This window comes from Aythya marila (genome assembly GCF_965140915.1).
Source record: "Aythya marila genome assembly, chromosome: 1".
Lineage (NCBI taxonomy): Eukaryota > Metazoa > Chordata > Aves > Anseriformes > Anatidae > Aythya > Aythya marila.
This window is the reverse complement of record NC_139042.1, coordinates 118,410,726-118,435,228: the sequence shown is the minus strand read 5'-3', so window position 1 is coordinate 118,435,228 and position 24,503 is coordinate 118,410,726. Positions and strand designations below refer to the sequence as shown.

The 24,503-nt window shown below is 41.5% G+C and overlaps 3 protein-coding genes across 6 annotated transcripts in view; 2 read left to right on the top strand and 1 right to left on the bottom strand.

Moving 5' to 3' along the window:
- Window positions 1-1,155: 1,155 nt before the first annotated feature.
- On the bottom strand, window positions 1,156-12,511 carry TIPRL (TOR signaling pathway regulator). Of its 2 annotated transcripts, none has more exons than XM_082761214.1 (7): window positions 12,371-12,511; window positions 7,841-8,020; window positions 6,883-6,982; window positions 5,260-5,391; window positions 4,762-4,857; window positions 3,976-4,038; window positions 1,156-2,815 (listed from the first exon to the last, which is right to left on the bottom strand). In XM_082761214.1, exons 2-7 carry the CDS (start codon window positions 7,999-8,001, stop codon window positions 2,666-2,668), a joined length of 702 nt encoding a protein of 233 aa, XP_082617340.1. In that variant the 5' UTR covers window positions 8,002-8,020; window positions 12,371-12,511; the 3' UTR covers window positions 1,156-2,665. The 2 variants fall into 2 exon arrangements, with proteins under 2 accessions (XP_082617340.1, XP_082617339.1); XM_082761213.1 differs by lacking the exon at window positions 12,371-12,511 and adding an exon at window positions 10,947-11,179.
- A 78-nt stretch (window positions 12,512-12,589) lies between these two features.
- GPR161 (G protein-coupled receptor 161) lies at window positions 12,590-22,141 on the top strand (the record flags this gene model as incomplete). Of its 3 annotated transcripts, XM_082778958.1 has the most annotated exons (7): window positions 12,590-12,666; window positions 13,912-14,022; window positions 14,122-14,533; window positions 15,063-15,787; window positions 17,259-17,363; window positions 20,352-20,483; window positions 21,887-22,141. In XM_082778958.1, the coding sequence occupies 5 exons, from the start codon at window positions 14,166-14,168 to the stop codon at window positions 22,132-22,134; spliced, it is 1,578 nt and encodes a 525-aa protein (XP_082635084.1). In that variant the 3' UTR covers window positions 22,135-22,141. The 3 variants fall into 3 exon arrangements, with proteins under 3 accessions (XP_082635084.1, XP_082635083.1, XP_082635082.1); XM_082778957.1 differs by lacking the exons at window positions 12,590-12,666; window positions 13,912-14,022 and having other exon boundaries at window positions 14,091-14,533; window positions 20,352-20,471; XM_082778956.1 differs by lacking the exons at window positions 12,590-12,666; window positions 13,912-14,022 and having other exon boundaries at window positions 14,091-14,533.
- Window positions 22,142-22,725: 584 nt separating this feature from the next.
- TTF2 (transcription termination factor 2) overlaps window positions 22,726-24,503 on the top strand; it is a 38,383-nt gene continuing 36,605 nt past the window's right edge. The window contains exon 1 of the transcript XR_014319041.1: window positions 22,726-22,813. The gene's annotated coding sequence lies outside the window, so the exon portion shown is untranslated. The remainder of the gene's footprint in view (window positions 22,814-24,503) is intronic.

The window sequence follows — 24,503 nt, the reverse complement described above, 5'->3', positions numbered from 1 at the left end:
TACAAGAGAGCTTGCAGTACGCCAATGGATAGTGCTGTTTCTTGATAACCTGTGTAGTGTAACAGTGACAAAGAATGTTCCAAGTTTTACTTTGTGGTAACTGACTTTCCAAACATGTTCTTGTGATTTCTCCAATATTTGTGTTTCACTTAAATGCACAGCACCCAAAACAGATGGTTATCACAAATCTATATATTCAGGAGTCAAGCCCATTCAAGACAACTGCAACAGGTCACATATTAGTAAGTATGATGAACAAGATAAAATACATAATAAACTACACAAGCAGAGCACCCTTCCCAAGAGTAGGTATTGATTCTGTGGGCTGCCCTCCAGACTTCAGCCCAGTGGAGATTGTTAGCATCACTGACTAAACCCAAATGATTTCCTTCATGCTAGCACAACACCAGTCACTTCCAGCTCTGATTTTACCGTGTGTTTTTACAAGCCTTTAAGGCATGTAAAGTAGTAAATGTTTACATTAAAAGAAGTGCCATGATTTACTTCCACTAGCCAACCATCTCTTCATCCCGTCCAGTTTGTTGTTCCCTTCCTTTCCATTCTCTCCTCATAGACCTTTACTGCTGGAGGGGTCATAACTAACCTTTTATTACCAAATTAATTTTGATCATTTCCATGCTGCATTCATTTACAAACAGATACGCACTTCATCATTCCTAAAGTCTTTAGAAAACAAGTGCAAGGAGATGAAAAAATAGAATTTAGGACTCACAAATGGGGAATACACAGGACCTAACCCCTACTTCAGGGCAGCCATAAGTTCACTCATGCAGTTTGCCTGATTATTAGTAATTTCTTTCAGAGACTTTTTAAATTTCAGTTCCCTTCGCTCATCTTACACTATGGATCATAAGTTTCTTTTGTAGTAGTCCCTTACAAAAGCAAGGCTAAAGGTCTATTAAGGGGAATTAAAAAACAAACAAAAAAAAAACATTCTAATCAGCAACTTTTTAAAAAAAAAAAATCCTCGTAACACTCAGTGAGGCTTACTCTCATTTTTGCATACAGGGAACTGAGGCACACAAGTAACTTCCCTGTGGTTAGAATAAATCAGTGACACAGGAAAACCTGCTGTTAGCTCCTGCCTTCCAACCGTATGATCAAATGATTAGACCAGGCTGCCTCGAACAGAAGTGAAACAAGGTGGGTTGTTTTATTAAGAATGCAGTCAGTTAAATAGTAGTACAATTGTATAAAAACAACAGTTTCTTTAAATGAGAACCATTTTTCAAAAGACCTGGTTAATAGAAACAAGCCACCCCAAAACTTGGTATTTAAAGACATGCAGTGTAGAATCTGAAGATTTTTAACCAAAATGTACATGTTCTGGTGTCCTGGAGCATTCTTACCTGCCATTGCCTTAAAGCACAAGGCCTGCTTTTCAATACTGCTTTGCTTCTTGCACTTCATTGACTGCAAGAAGCAAACCTACACGTCTAGCTCCCCCAATCTTAGACCAAACCATTCACGTAATTTAGGATTTCCAAAAGCAACAGAATAATTTAAAGTTTAATCCACAAATTACTGATTTAAAACCATAACTGTATATGCGATCACACTTCTATTGATATTACAATTTAAAGAATTTTAAAAATAAACCAAAAAAAATTACATATCTGAAATATAGGCTAGTATCCTTTTAAGGCCATTAAAGCTCCCGTTTCTCAATTTGTAATACCAGCATCCGTTAGGGGTTGAAGATTAAAAAGCCCTCTTTTCCTCAGCCATAAGCCACACTAATTTAGCAAATTGAATATCAGAACAGTATAACCATCATACACGGGCACCATCTGGTATGTCCAACAGAAGGTAAATACAGTACAATGCATTTCCAATACAGCATGACTGTAGCAGCACAGAGACCCCAAGTAATAGTCTCCAGAACTGCCTAGAGAAATCTGGCTGACGTCAAACTATGCTAGTATTTGTGAAGAGACTTACCAGTTTTTGTGTCTGTTAAATCTCCAGCTTGTCTCCTGCTCTGAAGAGAATGTCTTACAAGTAAGGTAATTTTACCTTTATAAAGTGTCAAACAAATACAACTTTTCACTTCTCCTTAAAGCTATTCTCAGATGAAATGAATATTCTGAAGTTAGAAATCTGGATCAAAGGTTCTAAGAAATAACTTGATTGGTTATCAGCTCACAGTAGAGGAAACCAAGCAAAAAGCATAGTTCAGGACTGAAAGCTCATAACATATGCAGAGGAATTTTATTTATTTTTACTGTAGACAATTTTTCAATAAAAATAAAATTAAGCCAATTTTACGTCTCTAGTAGTCTTTTGGCATCTGAGGGAGCAAATAACAGAATCTTCACAGAAGTGTTTGTGTTGGAGAGTCCAGGCAATATCCTGCCTAAGTGGTGAACTGAAGAGAACCTAGACTCTGAATTGTGAGAGTCCTCCAATGCCACTGAAGGCTGTAATTCACCATCAGTCTATCAGATAACTCCAGATACAAGTTTAAAATAAACAAAGATCAAAAAATATTAGCAAAACCTGCTTGAAATGAATCCTGTTTTCTTTTAGGGCTACAGAAAAATTAGCCAAATACTTTATTCCACTAGTAGTGAAACCGTGCCCCTGGTAATGGCTACACAATCACATGATCTCCAGTCGAATTCAAGTCCATATAAAGTCACATTTATTTAGACTTAACACACGTGGTTTCCAGTGATGCTTCTGGGTTAGGCTCCAACTTCTCTGGGAATTCTAGCTTTTCACAGATCGTCTCCTTTATGGGTAGATACTGAGAGATCTCGTTAGGTTCCGTGAACAGGGAAGGTGGTACGTGCTAAGAAGCAAAAATTTTAGACAAAATGAGTGGGGAGGCTAAAAAAAGGGGAAGGGGAATCCCAAAAGCAAACTTTTATGGACAGTTTATCTCTAATTCACCTAATTTAAACACTTGAAGTCAGATATCATTAGAGAAATTTGTGTTACAACTTCAAATACACATACATACAACCTCTTCCTTCATGCATGTATCAGTAGGTTAAAGAAAGGTATTTGATATTTTTAAGCAGCAGATTGTATGACCACAAAAAAGTCAGGGACATTCCAAATCTACAACGTTCATCATTTGAATGTAAGAAACTCTTTGAGAGTCTGTTTTTGGAAGAGACTAAAATGGCCACAACAGACCCCATGTTTAATGTCTTCTAGTCATTGTAACACATTTGCTGGAGTTGTTCAGATTTAGCCATTAATAATTGGTATTTCAACACAGGTCTTAGTTTTACGAAGTCTACTACAGACATTGTTTAGCTTCTTATATGAAATACTAGAACTCACTGGATTTTAGTTTAATATTTGAAGAAATTAATTGGTTTAAGCTAATTTGTATCTTTCTCTGTAGATTCCTCTAGACAACATAGTTTCAACACATACAAGACAATCGACAGAAAAACAGGAGACATTTTTACAGGTGAAGATAAAAAAAAAAAAAAAAGAAGGAAAGTAACATGAGTACCTAAAATCAGATATTGGGTCAAGAATAAAAATCAATTGTGGCACATTTGGAGTTGCAACTATTCTGAGCCACTGATGGAGTTTTATGATGAACTATTAAAGCTATTTGAGAAAAAATGAGTTTGTACCATCAAACAGATTTTATTCCCTAATACTACTTGTGAGCATATAACCAGCCCTGAAATTAAACACCATGGGAAATAGACAACCTGATTTTATGGCTGAACAGTTTTAAGAAATAAAATTTAAAAACTGTTAACTCAAAAGTAGAAAATATAATCCAATATCTTGTAATGTGATCAGTAACTCATCTACAAATGCAAATCTGCCCCGAAATCCCTAAAATAAATGCTACAGAAGTAGGACCTTCCCTCGGTTTAGACTACAAGCCTTTCAAAAGAACAACTTAGGTTGTTTTATGGTCCACACAGTAAATATTATTTCAAAAAGCAGACAGGAAAAAAAAAATAAAAAATTTAATACCTTTAAACTTGATATTTTGCTTTCCCTGGATGTATATTCTCGCAACATGTAAGCCTTGTCAGCCTAATGGGGAAAAAATGCAAAAATTAGTTACAAAATTATCATCTAATATCTGTGCAAAATGAGCACTGCAAACACATTCAATTTAGTAAACATTTGAGTTTGATTGACCACAGATTTTCACCTGGGAGCAGACACATATGTTCAAATTCACAAGTACAGAGTAAGATGTGTAGCTAAATTGACTTTTCCAAAAATTACCTTTTTGCATGCAGGCACACAAAAAAAAAGATTGAATATTCTTCATAATTTTTACTCAGAACACCTACATCTATATGAATAGAGATAGACAGAATAAGCAAACCACAACTGTTATGGTCCGTCTTATTTATGGGATACTTGAACTCAGCACAGAACAGACAGTCCTTTGCAAGATGAAATTTACAGTCATACACTAGACAAGCAAAAAAAAAACATGTAAGAACAATATCACACTATTTACCGTTGTCTATTTTTTGTCTTGTAATGCCTCTCTAATCCACGTCTGTCACATGTATTTAAATAATTACTTCACATGAGCAATAGCCCACTGTGCTCATACAGTACCTATCACTTGGTTGCTGCTTCAGCACCACCATAATAAAATGCACTTGAAAGTTCAGTTCAGGTAACCTCTATGGCCCAAAATATCAGCATTAAATTACAGGAATATCAGAAGGTCTTCTCTGAAAGTAACACTGCAAAGGAGCATCTGTAAAATATTCATGGTGACAAACACGGGTTTACCTCATGATGAAGCCTTGTGTCATTCATCCTGATAAGCACCCCATCAACTCGCAAGAAAAACCTCAGGAGCACAAAAAAGCTGGAAGGCATAACTCTCTGAAAAAATAAATATCTTTGATTCAGCATATTACAAAGCTTTATTTTAGGTATGCACTTATTTACATCAAAAATTTACACAGATAAAAGATAGTATGAGTGAGCTTTCAGTTTAAAGTCACAATTTGGGCTGGTGACACACTGCAGCTATAACTGGACAGTGGGGCAGACTGTTTCAAAGGAGTCTTAGGATGCAGAAAGATAGAAAAGATTGTTGCCTAGAACAACTGACAGAAAGATTTCAAAATTTTCAATAAGACTGCATTTTTCAGAGCAAGAATAAAGAACTTTTCATTTTAAACTTCAAATCCCAGAAGAACCAACATGCAAAAAGTGACTACATTGTGCATACATTAGCTAGCTAGGTCACCAAGCCTCTTTTATCCACCTCTCTGTACTCACTATTTTTACACTCAAACTTGACACTCCATGATCGTGAAGTTCATCTTCAAACAGAAGTACTTCTTCAAAAAACATAATTTGCTCTCTGGCTTTCAATTTCTCTGTATTTATGTGTTCTGTTGTAGGAACAACCTAAAGAAAATGATTAAGAACAGTTAGTATATGTAGTTCGGTGGCAAGTTAGTAAGTTTATCCTGATCTTAAGAATCCTCCAGTTCCCAGTTTTCTGAAGGACAAAGTTTTTGTATGTATTAAGCTCAGTGCTACGAAAGTCAAATAGTTAAAGTTACAATTAAAACTAAAAAGTTTCCAAGAGGAAACACTGATCAAAGCAAAAACCAAGAATGGAAAGTTCTGAATAAACTGTCCTCAGGGTACAGGTTTTGTAGGTTACAGTTGTAAACAATTCTGTTTACATTCTATATTTCAAAGCATTAAAAGATGCCTCATGTTTAACGTACAATGAGAAATTCTGGGTTATAAACAGTTTTCCATGCACTTGACATTTCTAGCCAACCACTAACCCTGAACAGTATTCCAAAAATAAAGCCCTTCCACAGAAATCAAGTACCTGTATTTCCCCCCCCCACACATCTTGTGCTCCCTGTATATATTAATATTCTTTGGTTGCCTAAAGGCTATGGGCCAACAAGACAGTTTATTTTATGCTGTACTTTTAATTCCAGAGTAACTCAAGTGATCTGTAACCAACACAATCCTAGAGAATTAATATAGACTGCCTGGGAACTTCAGTCTAATTTTGAAGTAAATAAAGACAAAGGGGGGGGAGGAGGGAACTGTCAGTTTAAATATGAGGAGTTCCTGTTGCAGAAAACAGAAGGCAATGAAAGCAGACAGATCAAGTTATCTGCTTTCACAAAATGGCAAGCAACACAGTAATAAGCACTATAGGCTCAGGGGACATCTTACTGCTCCCTACAACTACCTGAAAAGAAGGTGTGGGGAGCTGGGTGTCAGCTTCTTCTTGCAGATAACTAGTGATAGGACTAGAGGGAAAGGCCTCAAGTAGCACCAGGGGAGGTTCAGGTTGGAAATTAGGAGACATTTCTTCTCAGAGTGGTTAGGCATTGGAACGGGTTGCCCTGTGAGGTGGTGCAGTCACCATCTCTGGGGATGTTTAAGAAAAAGTTGGACCTGGTGCTTAGGGATATGGTCTAGTGGGTGATATTGGTGGTAGGGGGATGGTTGGACCAGATGATCTTGGAGGGCTTTTCCAACCATAATGATTCTGTGATACCAGAGAATTATGCAGCTGATACTTCTGTTGTGTGTGAGGAGCTCAGGGCCATCCAGCAAGCACTGAAGATGCTCACGTGCTTTACTCTCCCAGTAAATCATCACTAAAGGACACAAATGTTCCTACTTAAATGATCCTAACATGCTTAAAAACAAACAAAAAGACACCAAAATGAAAGTTACTAAAGTAAGGCATGATTTGATTAACAGAAAATGATGAGACATGAAAAGCCCGAACTATACTTTGAAGTCAGAAACAAAGAACCATGTAAAATGTTAAAGAAGCCTACTGACAGCTTCAGAAAAGTGTTTTGTGTTGGACTGAAACAATAAGTAATCAGCATTTAACAAGAAAAAAATGCTCACCTTTAACGTTGCAGTATCTCCCAGCAATGTTCCTTTGTAGTCAGTTGTGTAAGTCCAGTCATACGGCTTGACTACTTCCTTAGTGTGCTCAGTCTCACTCCTCAAGAAGTGAAAAAGAATATAGCGTATTTTATAAAAATTATTAAAAACCTTACAACCTCACATAAGATTATGTATTATGATCCCCACACTTCAGTCCTAACTCCTCAAGAAAAACAGCAGTATTGTCTGTACTGGACTGATGATGTCAAGACTTAACCATCCAGTATTGCTTCTTTCACAGCATCTGTGTTTTCATTGTGAATTAGAAAACCCTTACCTGAATTCCTGGGCTAATACTATCTTAATCTTATGAGACAAAATAAAGGTTTTTAGTTTGGTGTGAACTCTAATTTTTTCAACAGTAGTCATTTGTACTTTGAGCAGGCACAATATAATATGCTGACAACACACAGAAATGACTAACACTGCTATTTGCCTTAGTTTTTATGACAGCTTTGATTTCTTTCCTTGACTTATTCCTAAGTGCTCTACCACTAATTTGGTAAATACTAAGCAGTACAATTAGTTCTCATGCATGGTAATTGTCCTGCTATATTCCTAAGGCTAAGATGTTAGACACGTACAGTGTTTTGCACTTTGATACACCAAAAGACACAATCTTGTAATCCTTGAGGACCTACAAGTTTAAATAAACAGAAACAGAACTAAGCCATGTTAAACACATAGTTTACTTTAAGAAAGCCAGGAAGCAAAGGAAAAATATAGCTGACCCCGTGTAGCAGATAGCATGATCATGGCAAAGAAAAGCTAGGTGACTTCTGTCATCAAGCACTATATCAATGGCAAAACTAAATACACTGAGGTCTTCAGGAGCCCAGTCTGTGACTTTAACTACCTTACGACAGTTTCACATACAACACAATAGTACTTGCCCACTGGTGATAAAATACTGTACCTGCTCTCTTGCCACTCCTCTGCACAAGCCACTTTGATCATACCTTGACAATTATTGACACATTTTAAAGCATCTGTTGCATTGAACTCAATTCCAAAACCACGATCATGCTGTATTCTTAGGACATTGTCTCCAAACATCATCTCTGGCAGGGAAGGCATGTGTAATTCTTCAGCCAATCTGCATAGAAAAATATAAGTCCGATAAAGTGAGATCAGTCAGCTATAGTTCAGTGAAAGCAATCTGTTGTGGAGTACATATTCTCTAGACCGAGTACTTTGCATGACACCATCAGTATATTTTTACAAAATTTTGTTATTTTCCCTGACTGGAACTGCTGAATCATTGATCTGAAGCGATTTTTCCACCTTAAGATTCTTTCTAAAGCTTTCCTTCTCCATCAGGCTAATACAAAAGCCTCATACAGAGGGAATCAAAAAATATCCAACAAGCATGAAGTAGCAGATTTCAACCTGTTGCAGACAAACCCCTGGATGGTCCATGAACTGTTTTTGCAGGTGGCCTAAGAGAGGTTTTATGAAAGAGCACTTACTGTCAGCAAGTTTAAATTCACTATGCTGTGGTCCATACTGTCATCTTTGGAAACTTACAAAAAAAAGAGGTTGAAAACAACCCTGGCAGAGTACATTGAAAGTCAAATGCAGAAGACATTTCTGTGCCCTACTACTTTCCCAAGCTTGCAGAGGACATGTACTGGTATTTGTAATCTCTAAGCATGAAAGCCACAGACCTATACTGCATGAACTGAACGAGCATAATCCCTGCAGAAAATCTGAAGCTATCCTACCTCACTTTTTGTTTTATATCCATTTTTATACATATATTATATAAAAATAAATACATACACATTGAGCTTTATACACACACTGAGCTTATTTAGCAAAAGACTTCATATACTTCTACAATTTTCTCACTACCACTAAGTGCTTTATTTGTCAAGATTAAAGAGAACAAATATGGCATCTGAAGAGAAGAAAACTCTAGGAAATACAACTAATTGGGGAATATACAACATGGGGAGAAAAAAAAAAGCATCCTGCTCACAACTTTTGTATTGCTAATAATGCATTCCTGAACAAAAGTGGTTATTTCTATAATCCTGCAAATGAAAGAACATTATTTACTGCTCTCTGTTCTTACTCTTATTATATTGGTGTCTTCTCCCACATGCTTGTTGATAGGACAAGGGGAATGGGCTAAAGTTGTGCCAGGGGAGCTTTAGGTTGGATATTAGGAAGAACTGAAAGGGTTGTTAAGCATTGGAATGGGCTGCCCAGGGAAGTGGTTGAGCCTCCATCCCTGGAGGTCTTTAAAAGACATTTAGATGTAGAGCTTAGTGATACGGTTTAGTGGAAGACTGGCTAGAGTTAGGTCAGAGGTTGGACTGGGTGATCTTGGAGGTCTCTTCCAACCTAAGCGATTCTGTGATTATGCTAACCAAATGGAAACATAGCAAATTTGTAGACCTTGAAAGTATGATCCTATGCTTTTCCCAGAGAAGGTGGCACTTTTCCATTTTGAGTGCCCCTCAATCTGCAAAGACCAACCCCAGGACAGGAAGAAGTTGTGTAGCTATGGCTCTTTTAATCCTTCACATCTGCAGAGGTTGCCAAGGGACCTTTGTGATTTCTGCTTGACAGAAGTAACATTTCTACAGGTAATAATGATGTTCTCCAAGCAATAAAGAAGGCAAAATGCCAAAATAAATGCATTATAAAAAGACGCTGACTAAAAGCACTTGCAGCTAGATAGTTTTTGACCCATCAAATTTGAAATGGAGAAATTGTTTTGGGTATCTCGTGTTAGGAACTAACCCCTGCACACAAACAGCTCATTCTGGATTTTATTTCCCCACTCTGCAGAATCCTCTCCTTTCTTTCAAGCTTGAACTGTACCCCTTGAACCTTTATTTTTCTGCCTTTTTCAACACATTCTGAAAATCTTTGCATCCCTGAAAAGGGATAAAGGTACTTTTTGAAAGTTACAGAGATAACGGTTGATTTTAAAACAGCTACAGTTAAAGAAAGAAACTGAATAGAACAGAAGATGAATGCAGCAGATAATTTGGCTTCTAGACTCTCTTGTTTACAGATAATGAAAAGAATTAACATCCTCCTGAGCTTAAGAATAAAGATCTTCATTTTTAAGGGTAACATCTTGCCCCAAAAGTCTTCACAAACTTGCCAGAAAAATGGGGTACTGTAATAAAAGGCCTTCTGCTGCAGAACACAGGCACAGTTTAGCTGAATGTTGAATCCTCTTTATATAGGAAGAAGTGAAACACAGGATTCAAATCTTTTTTTACCTGTAACTGCAAAAACTACAGCACAATTAGTTAAAAGTATTTAGTGAGAATAGATGGAAGAACATATCATTTTACACGTTTTGACACAGATATAAAAATAAAAAATATATTATGATGGTGTCATAATATATAAAGTTTACGTAGCTTAATATAATGTAGAAACAAAGTGTAAAACTCCATACCAGTGAACTTCAGCAAACAAATTTTCCTTGGAAAAACTGAAAGCAACCTGAATAGTTACCTTTAAAAAGAGTAACAAGATTTCTGTATATTAGATCCAGAAACTGAAATCAGTATCTGTCAAAGTCAGCTGCCACTAAAGTCAATTTAGCACTCAATAGCTGAACTGTTCAGTTCCACATTAGCAAATCTGACTTAAGTACTTGATGCTGACACAGCAGCATTTTCTGCAGCAGTTGAATGGAAATTGCTGGTAGAAGTAAGGAGCAGACATCAATTTTTAATGAACTACGCTGAAATAGGCATTACCGTAAGATGGTTTAGGAGTCTGGTGATCGCATTTAAAGGCATCTTAACGTCCCTTAAAAGGTAATTAAGAAAAGCAAGCTTCTAGTCAGGGGGCTTCAGGTCCAGGCCTCCCAAACCGTTACGCATCGTTAAAAACAACACCTGCAACCCCAACCACCCCGGTTTCCCCCGCCAGAGCATCCTCCTAGGAGAGAAAACCGAGCAAGACGACGACCAAGCGAGGCTCCGGCGCGGGCAGGGCCTCCCCCCAACACCCCCAGAGAAGGCCCATGCTGCCGGGGCCCGCCTCACCTCTCGGCCTGCGCCGACTTCATGATGTGCGTGCGGGCGGCGCTCAGCCGCCACGGCCCGAAGGTGAAGTCGCGCCGGCTGCTCTGGAAAACGGGGTGCATGGCGCAGCCGCCGGGAAGGGGCCGCCAGGGGCGAGGCGAGGCGAGGCGATGTGGGGCGGCTCTGCCCGGCTCCCTGCCGCAGCCCTAACGGCAGCAACGGCGCCGCCACAACCGCCGCAACCGCCTGCCCCTTCCGGCAGCGGCTGGGGGCGGCGCCCGAGCTCGCCTCAGCCCCGCGGCGCCCTCCCGCCCCGCCCGGTTGTCGCCTCGGGGTGTTTCGTGGACCCGCCGTGTCCGTATGGACACGGGGGTGAAGGCATCCCGCGCTGGTTGGTTGTGCTCTGGAGTGTTGTCTAAAGGGGATCTTCAAAAAGCGTCAGAATTAAAGGCAGAATTCCTGTAGAAAGCCCTTGGTACCGCTGGCTGTGAAGGGGGTAAAACCCTTCCGGGATGCACGAAGAGGGGGGCAGTCCCGCTTTTCTGCATCGCTGGGGAAGGCTGGCATTAGGGATGCACAAGCACAGACCTAGGCTGTCCTTTGCACCTCCAAGTATACCTCTTTGCTTCTTAGGAAAAACACCCCTTGCAAGACACCTTTTGTATTACTTTTAATAGTTTCCGGGGAGGCTAGAAGGTTAACAATTGAGATGTGCCCCTCTCTACATGCCTGACTTGTCCCACATGCTTGGGTGAGTGATTTCTCCTGCTATGGAAAATGGATTCCTGGGTTTAAGCCAAGCCTCTGAGCCTTGAACAGGGCTCTGAGGTGCCACAGTGGTGGGACGCACAACTCTGTCCCCCCTGGAGCTGAGAAGTCCTGGGGCTTACCAAGGATGATAAACCAAGCAGAGCCAGGCTGTGACTACAGGAATCCTAGAACCATTAGGGTTGGAAAAGCCCTCCAAGATCATCTGGTCCAACCATCCTCTTACCACCAATGTCACCCACTAAGCCATGACCCTCAGCACCAGGTCCAACCTTTCCTTGAACACCCCCAGGGACGGTGACTCCAAGACCTCTCAGGGCAACCCGTTCCAATGCCTGACTGCTCTTTCTGAGCAGAAATGTATCCTCATTTCCAACCTGAACCTCCCCTGGCACAACTTGAGGCTATTCCCTCTAGTTCTATCACTGGTTACCTGTGAGAAGAAGCTGACCCCCAGCTCCCCACACCTTCTTTTCAGGCAGTTGCAGAGAGCAGTAAGGTCTCCCCTGAGCCTCTTCTTCTCCAGACCAGACCCCAGTTCCCTCAGCCGCTCCTCACAGACAGGACTTGTGCTCCAGGCCCCTCACCAGTTTCGTAGCCCTGCTCTGGACATGCTACAGGACTATGATGTAGCGAGGGGCCCAAAACTGAACACAGCACTCGAGGTGCAGCCTCACCAGAGCCGAGAACAGGGGGACGATCACCTCCCTGCTGGCCACACAATCCCTGAGAGGAGCACGGCAAGCAGCGCCGGCGGAGCCGCAGCGACCCCCTCCCCTGAGCAGGGCGGGGGCTGTCGGAGGGAAAATGGAGGGAGGCGGCGGTGGGTGGGGAGAGGGAGGGAGAGGGGGCGAGCGCGGCGGGGCGGGGCGGGGGCATGGCGGGGGGAGGCCGGGCGCCGCTCCGCGGGCGGCTGCGGGGGGTCCGGGCCGCCCTCAGCCGCCAGCTCCCGCCCTGGCGAAGACGGCGGCGGGTGAGTGCGGGACGGGGCAGGGCGGGGGGCGCCGGGCCCCGCTCTCCGCCGAAGGGGCGGGCGGGGACGGTGCGGGGCTGCCCGAGGCGAGGCGAGGGATGCCCGGGGGAAGCCGGCCCCCGCCGGGCCCCCGGCCTTTGTTCGCTGCCGGAGGGAGCGCGGGGGCAAAATGGAGGCGCTCCCCGAGCCCTCGGGCCGCCCCCCTCAGCCGGTCGCCGCTGGGTGCCCGTCGGGTTTTCTGGGCGCTTTCTCCTCCTCCTCCTCCTCCTCGTCCCGGTGAGGCGGGACCGGGCGCAGCCCTGAGGGGATGGGGCGGCCGGCGGGCACCCGCGGAGGGAAACTTGAGGGGAAGAGCCAAAGAGCTAAGCTGCGTTTTACAAAATACGGCCCGATAATGCCTTCACTTAGGCTCTAATCTAGTTAAAAATCAAGGAAGAGTTGGCTTGGCAGCCTGACACTGCTGCCGAGGGGCCCAGCAGCCTCACGGGTGGAGGGGCGCTGGGTGTGCCGGCCGGTTGGGAGCAGCGGGTGGGCACGGCCACCGCTGAGGTAACTCTCTTCAGTCCCGGATTTCCAAACATCAACTTTGCATTGAAAAGTTGGAACCAAACTCTTTGTCGTCTTCAAACCCTGAGATGGGACAAAATGAGGTTGCGAGTCAGTGGGGTGGGTGCTGAGCACTGAGAAATCGCATTTTAAGGGTTCTCAAACGTTATTATAGGGTGGACCACAGCTTAATGCAAAGTGTCTATTGAACCTGCTGTACTGAAGGCTACTTCACCCTCATCCTTCAATACTGGTGATAAAATTGAATTGCTGATGTAGCTAAGATGATTGTGAACATGGAGAAGTGAGATTTGGAGAGTAGTGCAATGATCCCTGAGTCTTTGAATGTTACTTGGCAACTGTTAACAAAGTCAGCAGGGTATGACTAGCCAGGCATCCACAGACCAGCAACAAATGCTGCATAGGCAGAATACTGGGTAAAAATAGGGATAAACAGGCAGAATTTAAAAAAAAAAAAAAAAGGGGGAGGGGGGATGGAATGTTTAAAAAAAAGTGTATTTTAAATAAGAGAAACAAAGACTAATAGTTACATTATTATTGTTTCTTCATGGCCTAGATGAAGGGACTGTGAGATGTACAGCTCATAAGTATGGCTTAGAAACAAATAAGATACCTAGAAAAATTGTAAATAAAATGTATTAATTTAGTTTCCTTTCCCTCCCTTTTTTTGTCTTTCAGATAGTTTCTTCACTTTTCTAGGCGTGGCTCTGTCATTGACTTCTAGTGTACCTGTAGGCAATCTCCTGTCCCTTCACTTTCCCATCTAAAATGGTTTCCTGCATCCCACAGGTAAAGTTTAATTAATGCAGACAAATGGTCTCTCCTCCTTGGAGAGGGTGTGAGGAAATCTTGCCTGAATGTTTCTGAGTGGTGGTGTTCTACTTCTAGCTGCTCAGCATGTCTTGGCTGCTCCTGCTCTGTGCGCTCTGACCATGAGCAGCAATTCCTCCCTCAGCAATGCGAATGGCCTGAGGAACCTCACCACGCAGGAGGACGGCGCAGTCAGAGTCACTGAGTCCATTGCTATAATCGTCATTGCTATTTTCATCTGTTTGGGCAACCTTGTGATTGTTGTCACCCTCTATCGGAAGTCTTACCTTCTCACATTGAGCAACAAGTTTGTGTTCAGTCTGACACTCTCCAACTTTCTGCTCTCCGTACTGGTGCTACCTTTTGTTGTCACCAGCTCCATCAGGCGGGAATGGATCTTTGGAGTCGTTTGGTGCAATTTCTCAGCCCTGCTCTACATGCTGATCAGCTCAGCCAGCATGCTTACTCTTGGACTCATAGCTATAGATCGGTAAGCAGCTTTTTATAATGAATGATAACTGATTGCCTAGTCATGCGACAGGGTGTCTTGTTGGCTGTTCATAGAGTGGAGAAGCAATGCACTGGATCACACTGAGTGCTGTTGCAATGTCATTTTCCTTCAGCCTCCTGTGAAATTTTGACAGAGAGAACAGAAGACAGTGTTGTCATGATGATATAAACTGACAATACATTTAGATTTTTTTTATGTTAATGATGCTGTAATAATGTATTACCTGAGAAACAAGAAGTAATGGTTTAAAATTCCATATTATACTCTACACATATAGGGACAGATTTAATAGATATATTTGTGCCTTCAGCTGAGTTTTACAATCTTGTCTGCAAAGATCTATATTCTTATATGCAATTATTCTTAAAAGAGTCCCTAAGGCTTGAGGTTTGGAGAAAAGAGCTTGTTCTATAAGTAGAACTATATATCAACATAATTAAAATATGCTCTTTTTTACTGTACATCTATTGTGCTCCTGTTGACTTTTTTTTTTTTTTGTGTCCTCCAGGTACTATGCTGTCCTGTACCCTATGGTTTACCCAATGAAGATTACAGGCAACAGAGCAGTGGTAGCTCTTGTGTATGTGTGGCTACACTCCCTTATTGGCTGCCTCCCTCCTCTCTTTGGCTGGTCATCTTTGGAATTTGACCAGTTCAAGTGGATGTGTGTGGCCGCCTGGCACAAAGAGGCTGGTTACACTGCCTTTTGGCAGATCTGGTGCGCATTGCTGCCTTTCGTGATCATGATGATCTGCTATGGGTTCATATTCCGTGTGGCTAGGATTAAAGCCCGCAAAATCCACTGTGGTAGTGTTGTCATTGTGGAGGAGGACTCCCAGAGGAACGGGAGGAAGAACTCCAGCACCTCCACGTCCTCCTCGGGCAGCCGAAGGAACGCTTTCCAAGGGGTTGTGTACTCTGCGAACCAGTGCAAAGCCTTCATTACCATCTTGGTAGTCATCGGCGCTTTTGTTATCACATGGGGGCCTTACATGGTAGTAATTACATCGGAGGCCCTTTGGGGAAAAAACAGTATTTCCCCTGCCTTGGAAACGTTAGCTACGTGGTTGTCCTTTTCCAGTGCCATTTGCCACCCCTTAATTTACGGACTGTGGAACAAAACAGTGCGCAAGGAACTTCTAGGAATGTGCTTTGGGGATCGGTATTATCGCGAGTCCTTTGTTCAGCGGCATAGGACTTCGAGGTTATTCAGTATTTCCAATAGGATCACAGGTAAGACACATAGCTGCAAAAGGTACTCTCTTAATACCATTAAGAGCAATGTTGGTGTGTGTTTGGCATGTTTCAGAGCTCTGTAAAAAGTGGGATGTTTCTGGAGGCTTCAGCAGTCTTGTTTGGTTTATTGCAGACACTTGGAAGAAGAATGTTTTTTTGTGGGAGTTAACCTCTTTCTCCTACTCTAGTAAAATTTTTCCTTCTAGAGAAGACACAGTGATGAGGTTGATAAAAAATTATTTTTTTTCTCTGAAACTGTTTTCACATACCTGCCATTTCACTCTATCTAGATTTGAGCACTACAAGCAGTGCATTTTGCAACACATAAAGCACACTAGCTTTATGCTGCAAGTCTTTGAGATTCACTAAAGTTACTAAATCTGTAAATTCAGGTTTTAGTTTTAGTGGTTGTGAAGAAAAGATCATAAACAGTGTTAAACTACATAAAGTACTAAAACTATTTGATGTGTCCCTAAGTTGCAGGCTGAAGACTCCAGATGCTCAGAGCTTCTTTTTTTTAGGTAGTAATACAGTGAAATTCTGATTTTTTGATCCTACTTAGAATCTTCCAAAACCAGGAAATCTTTATGGTGTTCCTTGGGGCATTTTGTGCAGAGCTGGGAACTGAAGTTATGTAATTGGGAACAAAGATCTGAAACGTAGAAGGAAAGGGAGAGCAGCAAGACCTCTGTTTCTGCAACCTAGAATCACAAGGAGAGACTCCCATTAAATGAAGGAGTTGTGCAGCTGCAGCCACATCACAAGTTGCGAGAGTGCAATAGATCTCTTAACACTCCTCCCTTCCATATATCTGTGTAGAGGAGGTGCTGTGGATGAATTCATTGGCAACTGGAATGGGAGGGAAATGACAGATCTTTTTCCAAGCGATAAGAAACTGATAGCTTCAAATTTGCTAGGTGTACCAGCTAGAGGCTGGTAGAAAAAAAATAATCTTCCTGCAGGATCCAAATACAGCATCTGTGTAAGAATCCTGGATTTTTCTCCCTTCTTGAGGAGTTGAGAGAAGCTGGGTGTCTCAGTGCCCCGGCCTTGCAGGTAAACTTCCTGCCATGCTAATGGCCCGTTGCAACTGCTGGTGGCTACCAGGTTGTTTTCTGGCTAGAATGATTCTGACAAATGGCCCCATCTCTCTCTGTGTACGCTCTGTGTTTAGCCTGGCGTGCTGATAAAACGGGCAATTGCAAAGAGAGTGTGAGGGGGAGAGATGGTTCAGGTAGAAAGGAAACTTGCCATGTGGAACGACTCCAAGGATATGTGAAAGCTGCTGACTTTACTTCTAAGATGAGAGGTCCAGGTGCTGTGCACTCTGGATGAGCAGGGTAAGATTTATGTGTTTGTGTGGAATAAAGTAAAGTTGGTATTACAGGAAGTTGTATTACTGGAGGAAATTTTTACTTTTATAGACCCCTTAACCATCTGTTGTGTAATGAGAATGAATCTTTTGCAGATTTGGGGCTGTCCCCTCATCTTACTGCCCTCATGGCAGGTGGACGGCCATTAGGAAACAGCAGTAGCACAGGAGACACAGGTTTCAGCTGTTCACAGGATTCAGGTAACTAAAAAATCTCTTGCTCTTTTCTTGGGCAGAAGTTTGCACTTGTAACTTGGCAGAACTCTCTGGGACAGTCTCTTTGCATACTCGGATGACTCTTGGTGGATGGATAACATGAAGCATCTGTTCCAGCTGTCACAACAAAACTGCTGCAGTTCTTTTCCTCCCTTGCTCTCAGTGTATGTATTCACAAAATACTGTTTACTCTAAGGAATAATGACCCTCACTTGGTAATGCTTCTAGGGAACAGGAAACACTGCTCATGCTTTTCTCCTTCAGTCTCTATCGTTCTTCAGGGTCTTTCCCTGTATCCACAACGAACAGAGCAACAAAGTGCCATGGAGAATGCTTCTCTGTTTCCTAGTTTGCAATAGGCCTTGTCACAATTCATCCTGCAATCAAAACATGGCCACTTAAGATGGTTTCAGCTTGGAGTTGCGTCACTACTTAACATCTCAACTGAAGATGGTTTACAAAAACGGGAAAAAGTGCTCAGGCAGTAATTTTCTATTCAGAGCTGTAGCTAGATTTTTCTGGTGGTTATTTCAGCTACCACCCCGTAACTGCACTGTAGTTATTTTAAGGAGTATTTCTGCTCTATATTTCTCACTTCCCTGGGGAGCCACTGGAACAGGCTCCCCAGGGAAGTGGTCACTGCACCGAGCCTGTCTGAATTTAAGAAGAGATTGGACTGTGCACTTAGGCACATGGTCTGAACTTTTGGGTAGACCTGTGCGGTGTCAAGAGTTGGACTTGATGATCCTTAAGGGTCCCTTCCAACTCAGGAGATTCTATGATTCTATGATTCTATGATATACACCAGAGGGTGATCTAACATTTACTTGGTATCAGTGGTTTGTTTCTTACATTTCTAAAGGAAGTGTAAGGAGCTGGGATTTATTCTGGTAGTGGTTTTATGCTGGTAGCTCTATGCCTACTGTGGGTATTCTGCAGCCATATATTATAAATGAGAGTAACATTGTATGAAACCTGCCTCATTTGAGAATATGGTACGTTATCATCTTTTGAGGAATGATATCAAGCAGTTTAAACAAACCAACCAAATTCATATCTAGTACCATTAGAAGTGCAGCAGTTGGTTATGGAGGGGATACAGTACATCTGGGAGTGGATGCATAGTTCTCCACTGTGAAATTGGATGCCTTTACTAGGAAGAAGTAAAGAGCAGAACGAAGTCTTAGTTCATCTTCAGTGCTACCCGCTGCAGTAAATGATCCTGTTGCCTGCAGTGCAGTGCCTGTACCTACCCTACCATGGTAGATGGAGGCTGGACTTTTCACAGTGTAAAAAACAAACAAACAAAAAAACAGGTGAAGCTGTGAGAGATTAAAAAAAAAAAATACAAGCAGTGCCAGCTGTATACAAAACAGTGAAGTGGGAGATCTGAGTCCTGATATCTAGAAATGCTGCCTCAGATCAGTTATTCCAAAGGACAGATCTACCACATAAGAGGCTGGTCTCTTCACTAGCTTCATCTGAAAAAACACAGTGAACCAGCACACTCAAAAAAAAAATGTGCTAAAATTCTGTTTCACAGAAGAAATTATTTCTTTCTTGCTAGCACTACCTTTCCATTATACACTGTATTTCTGAGGAGGATTCTGTATCTTTCGAGATCAATAAGTCAACTATTTTCAGTAGACACAGCCTCAAACCCCAGCTGATCCACAGAACAACACAGCAAGTTGGTAGCTTACTTTGTGCTGTGTCTTAGGTCAGCAGCTCATTCTCCTGTGTACTGAAGGGAGGCGCATGGCAGAGCATGCAAGTTTAACTGAAAGAAAAAATTATCGCTTTGCTGACAATTCATTGTTATATAGCAAAGACTAGACCTATTGAGCAGCATGTTGTTCTAGAGGTACGTTCCCACTGATGTCTTTCTCTCACTTCCTGTAAAATTGGCATTGGAACACCTCTTCATTACAAAAAGAATAAATTTGGGAATTAAAAGCATTGAGGTGGATGAGGAGGGATGTGAAGTCGCCATCTGGAGGAGTTAGGAAACCTGTGAAGGCTCTTTGTCCACGGCTTGTTGCTGTGTGACAGGAGTAAGTGGACTGAAAGTAAAGTTTTAAAGATAGAGCCAGGTGAAGCTGTGCCTTGCGACAGTGGTGACTCTGAGGGCTGCTCCCTCAGCATAGTCCTAGCATCTCCCCGAAATACTTGCTTTGCCTCTCCCCTATACAGCAGAGACAGCAGCATTGCTGGTTACAGGGCTAGGTTGCAGTTGTGTGAAACCATTGCAGAGTTGTCACGGTGAATTTCCTTGTCCTCATACACTCTGTTTTATATTGGAGAGGTGCAAAGCGAATCCTGGGAGGTGAAAAAAAAAAAAACAAACTCATAAGCTGAAAAACTGACTCATCAGACAAAAATTATTCCCAGACAGCAAGCTTTTTTTTCCTATTAAAATACACTTAATGAAAATCAAAATATGTTGTCAGAGACAAAGTAAATTGTACAGAAAAATTCTCCAGTTCAGATTTCCATTTGTCTGATTACAAGCATGACATTTGGCAGCTCTGGTTGTCTGCTTCTCAAGTGGCCATTGTTAGCCTCCGTCTTGATTAGGAGATGTGGAAGTTGCCCTCAACTTCACCCTTTATTTACTGAAGGTAAGGTTTCACCTTTGCCTGATGTCCTATTGATGTTATAATCTCTGTAGTTGAGCATTTTGGAGCTGCTTGAGGTTTTAGATTGCTAATGAGAAAATATTTCCAAAGCCTTTCAATGAAAACTCTGATCTCGTTTTTTGTTTTTGTTTTTTTGATCTTCATCTTCATCTTTGCAGTATTTAATTGAAACTGAAATTTACCCACAAAAGCTGTGTTTAGATATCTTTTTAAGGGACTGCTGTAGACTGAAAAGTTTTTGCCACCGCTTCAATTTGGCTCATCTTTTCACATGACTTTGTTATTGCATGCTGGTGTTGCTCTGTATTGCCTGAGAATTCTTGCTTTGTTTCAGGAACAGAGGCAATGCTTCTTGAAGACTATAGCTCAGATGGCCCTTCTGTCCCACACTGTGTCTGTCCTCCTCGAAGGAGGAGTTCAGTGACATTTGAAGATGAAGTTGAGCAAATTAAAGGTGGGCTTAGGGGTAAGTTCTCCCCCCTTTCTCTTTTCTTTCTCTTTACTGAGAATATTTATCAGTAGATAGAGGTGAAAATAGATGAACCATTTACAGTTTTCTTTTCCAGTTAGCTCACTTGTTTGTTCTGTGCTAGCATAGTGTTAGTGTGATGATCTGTAAATATGTCATGGTTAGTTTAATTTCAGCTGATGGTTATGAGAATATGGACTATAAGACGTGATAATTGGTGTCTGTATTTACTAAATAATGACTGTGGACAGAACAAAAATGAACAGAATGCCTCCAAGTATCAAGTAATAATTAAGCTTGGCTGATTTTTATTTTTCTGAAATAATAAGGTTTCCTATGGAATTTTCTCTTCAAACATCTCAGCAAAATTTATTTTTCCCTCTTACAAGGGGGCAGACATCTAATTTTTATTTTTTTTGTGTGCAGTTCAGTGAAGAAGGGAGGTGTTAGTGCAAAAGTTCTTTGTGGGTTTAGCAAATTTTAATTGTATTTCTGAGGGTTTTCAAAGTGACTGAAGCTTTTGATTCCAGCAGCCTCATTTAAAAAGTGCATTTAGAATGAACACCTGTGTCTTTGACCTCTTCTGGTGTGCAAAACTCTAGCTTCTCCCCTGGAAGTGGAACTGAGTTCCACAGTGTGGGCTGGAACAAATTTAAGCCTAAGGACAGTAGACTGCTGATTTTTTTTTTTTAATTTTTTTTTTAACTACATGGAAGAAGCTCTTGGAATTTGGGGATTGTAAATCCATAAACACAAAATCTGATGTTTGTCAGTTTTAAAACGTTGTAAAATTGTTCTTAGGCTCCACTGTTGGTGTCAGTGAAGTATGAGATCTTATTCCAAATGCAGTGGGAATGCCTGGAAGGTTTTAAGTCCAGTTTACAGCAGAGGAAGTACAAATTGAGAGTGAGAGTTCTGGTCCTGTCTTCTGAATGAATTCTTGCCTGATGCCAGGCAAATATCATCGTCCCTAATCCTGTAGTCTAGTAGGTAGAAACTGGGCTGTCAACTTGAGTTGGGTATAAATTCGGACTAATAAACTCCTGTGTGCATAGACTGAGAAAATCATTCAACATACACTTAATTACGTTAAACATCATGTATGGTTAACATATAATGTTAAACATGTATGTAGGGATTTTGCTCCATCAGATCTCATTTGTTTTCACTTGAATTGGAGGTAGTCTTCTTCTTAACCTGTGGTCACTCTGAAGCTTTGTGATTGTAGAATGATTTGGGAATCCTGGTACTTCTTGGTAGATGTGCTGTGTAGGGTCATTACTTTACAAAAGGCATGGTCATAACTTTTCAAAATGATCAGTATTCAAGCATTTGCACAGCCATGTTGTTAGACTGCTAATGTTCTGATACACTGCTGATTGTTTCTTCTTGTCTTTCAGAAGCTGCAAAGAATTCTGTTCTTCACGTAAAAGCTGAAGTCCATAAATCTCTGGACAGTTACGCATCCAGTTTAGCCAGGGCTATTGAAGCTGATGTGAAAATCAGCTTGTTTGGGGAAGGTGCTTTACCAGGAGCTCTGTTCCCTGTGCGGACTCTGCCAGGAAGCAGCATGAACGCACGGCGTGGTATCAGGCCTCATGCTAGCCAAAGACTTCAACTGCAGAGCATCGATGAAGGGAATATTTGACAGGAGGACTAGAGGAAAAAAAAATGGAACAAAACCACTAAGCGGGACCTACTCTGTCTATTACTGTTTTAATGGAAACAGGATACCTTGTTGTTTTCAGTGTTTTTTCAACACTTGAAAGCCAGTTGAATTCTGGTACTTGCATCAGCATTTCACAGCAGTGTTTGCTTACTGTTTAGGGTGCTATTGACTCTTTTGTGCCGTATCTTAAGTCTATCACACAAGGCATAGGAATGCAGGGTTTGGTTTCCTCAGCCAAATCATTAGTCCATCAAATCTTGTGTCCATTTTTGGCCAAAGCTGATAGAGGAATGAAAAAGGACAAGTATGTGCAGTATTTAAATAACAACTGTAGTGATACTTTTCTGGCCACCTGGATCATCAGTTTATACTTGATAGCTGGAGTGTTCTGATAGGAGCTCATACTTTGGATACTACATACAGTCTTAGTGTCACAGACTTCCAAATGATGAAGCATGGACTTCATTAAGGGACAAAAATTGAACTTTACCAATAGCTCATGCACATCAAGGTTCCACTTACCCTTGCCAGCAGATATTTCTGGCTCTTTGTCAGAATGCTACATATGAAACCGAATTGTACATTGCTTCTGCTTTACGAGACACCAGCTGCTCCAGATGTAACGGGTAGGAGCACACCAGTGCTGGAAATAGCACAGGTATTTGGGGAAACTGTCAATGCAGAGTTCTTAGTTCTCTAAGAACTTCAGTTCCCTGGTTTTGCTTTTACTCAAAGGGCATGCTCTACAGCTGCAGGAAGACAGGATATAAATATGGTATTACTACTTTAATGATATATTCAGGATTCATCTTTTGTATAGAAGGAAGTTCTATGAATTATTTTTTAATCATGGGGGATGTAGTATTTATGCAATAATTACCTCAGTGCATATATTTCTTGGAGTTTTAATTCATTAATCTGTAGAATAAGAACATTTAGCACTTACATTGCACTTTGCATGTTTCAAGCACTGTACAGACATGACCTTGTTAGGCCTGTGTGAGAGGGCTGATCAGCACTGCTTGCCAAAGGGAAATGCAGCAATGTGTTAAGCTGGAAATGAAACTGGCTGCAAAGGTGGAAAGATTCTTTGAAAAAGAATCTTTTTTATGAAAAGAGAGATGAGGTGGATCTTAGGAAAATGCCCAGCCTGAGGAAGCTTTCTGTGCCTTCTTGGGCTAGCCCCTTTCTTCCTTTATGGGGGTTATAGCCCTGCCTTAACGCTTATTTCAAAGATGTAAAGGAGACATAAACGAGTAGGATGATTTCTCAGGTCAGTAGCAGGCAGACTTACGGGCCGATGACTTGCATTTATTTTCACTCTCTGTTCTCCCTATCCCTCCTTTGAAGTGTTTTCTCGTTAGAATTGGTTTGAGTTTTTGCAGCAGATTCTTTGGAAATTGGGGGCAGAATGTTTACATCTGGGCAAAAACTGTGTGTGTGGTTGTTAAATTATGGCTGTGCGCAACTTGCTCAAAGGCACAGAAACAAACGGTCTCTGAGGGAGAGCCTCAGTCCAATACTGTATTTAGACATCCTGTTTGTCTGTGTTCCCAACTGAGAAATATATTTCAGCACAAGCTTATGTCTATCTGTGGACAAAGCAGCTTGACTTTGAACTAGCCTGAATCCATTACATTCCCATGTAAGATTTAACTGCATGCTTAAAATTCAGTACATGGTTTGCTGATTAAGAACAGGCTCTTAAAGCAAGAACACTTAAGTGCCAGGAAGATGGCTCTTAGCATAACTCAAGATGAAATGTGTAGTGAATTGAGCCTGCTTTGGGCTGTACAGGGAGTTAATGTGCTAATGAGTAAAGTATTGATCCCAGCTCCTCACTCCTATATTTTTATTTTTTATTTATTAAAACTTTTAGTATGTTAGATCAATTGGCACTGAGGGGTGCTTGTTCAAAACCCAAATCCCAGTATCTGCCAGGAAATGCCCTGCACTGAGGTCATTATTGCTCTCATTAACGTTACAGTCACGGTTGTTCAGAGTAGTCAGCACTCCTTAGGGTATGCACTTCCCTCAGATGGCTTGAAGTATTTTATCTGCGTCCCATTTATTTCACATTCCTGCATCAAAAAGTTGAGTAAAGGTGTGGGAGTGCAGAAAAAGCACATCGTGTGAGTCTCAGTGGATAGTTGTGGAGTAAAGCTGGTGCTAGGCCATAATGGTTTGTATTTAGGAGTGAGAATTTCCAGGGCACGTGTGTAAGCACAAAATTATCACTAGTGTCGTGTAGAAAGCACATTTTTCACAGAGGCACTGAGCCAAACTCAGCCTTCAGGCAGGTCAGTGGGGCTGCAACAGCTTGTGCCATGACTGACTTGGGCTCTCAG

Coding starts and splice junctions, on each gene's coding strand:
- TIPRL (XM_082761213.1), bottom strand. CDS start 11,047: ATGCACCCCGTTTTCCAGAGCAGCCGGCGCGACTTCACCTTCGGGCCG. Junction 5,392..6,882: donor GAGATACTGCAACGTTAAAG/GTGAGCATTTTT, acceptor CATTTTCTTTAG/GTTGTTCCTACAACAGAACA. Junction 4,039..4,761: donor ACACAAGGCTTCATCATGAG/GTAAACCCGTGT, acceptor TTTCCCCATTAG/GCTGACAAGGCTTACATGTT.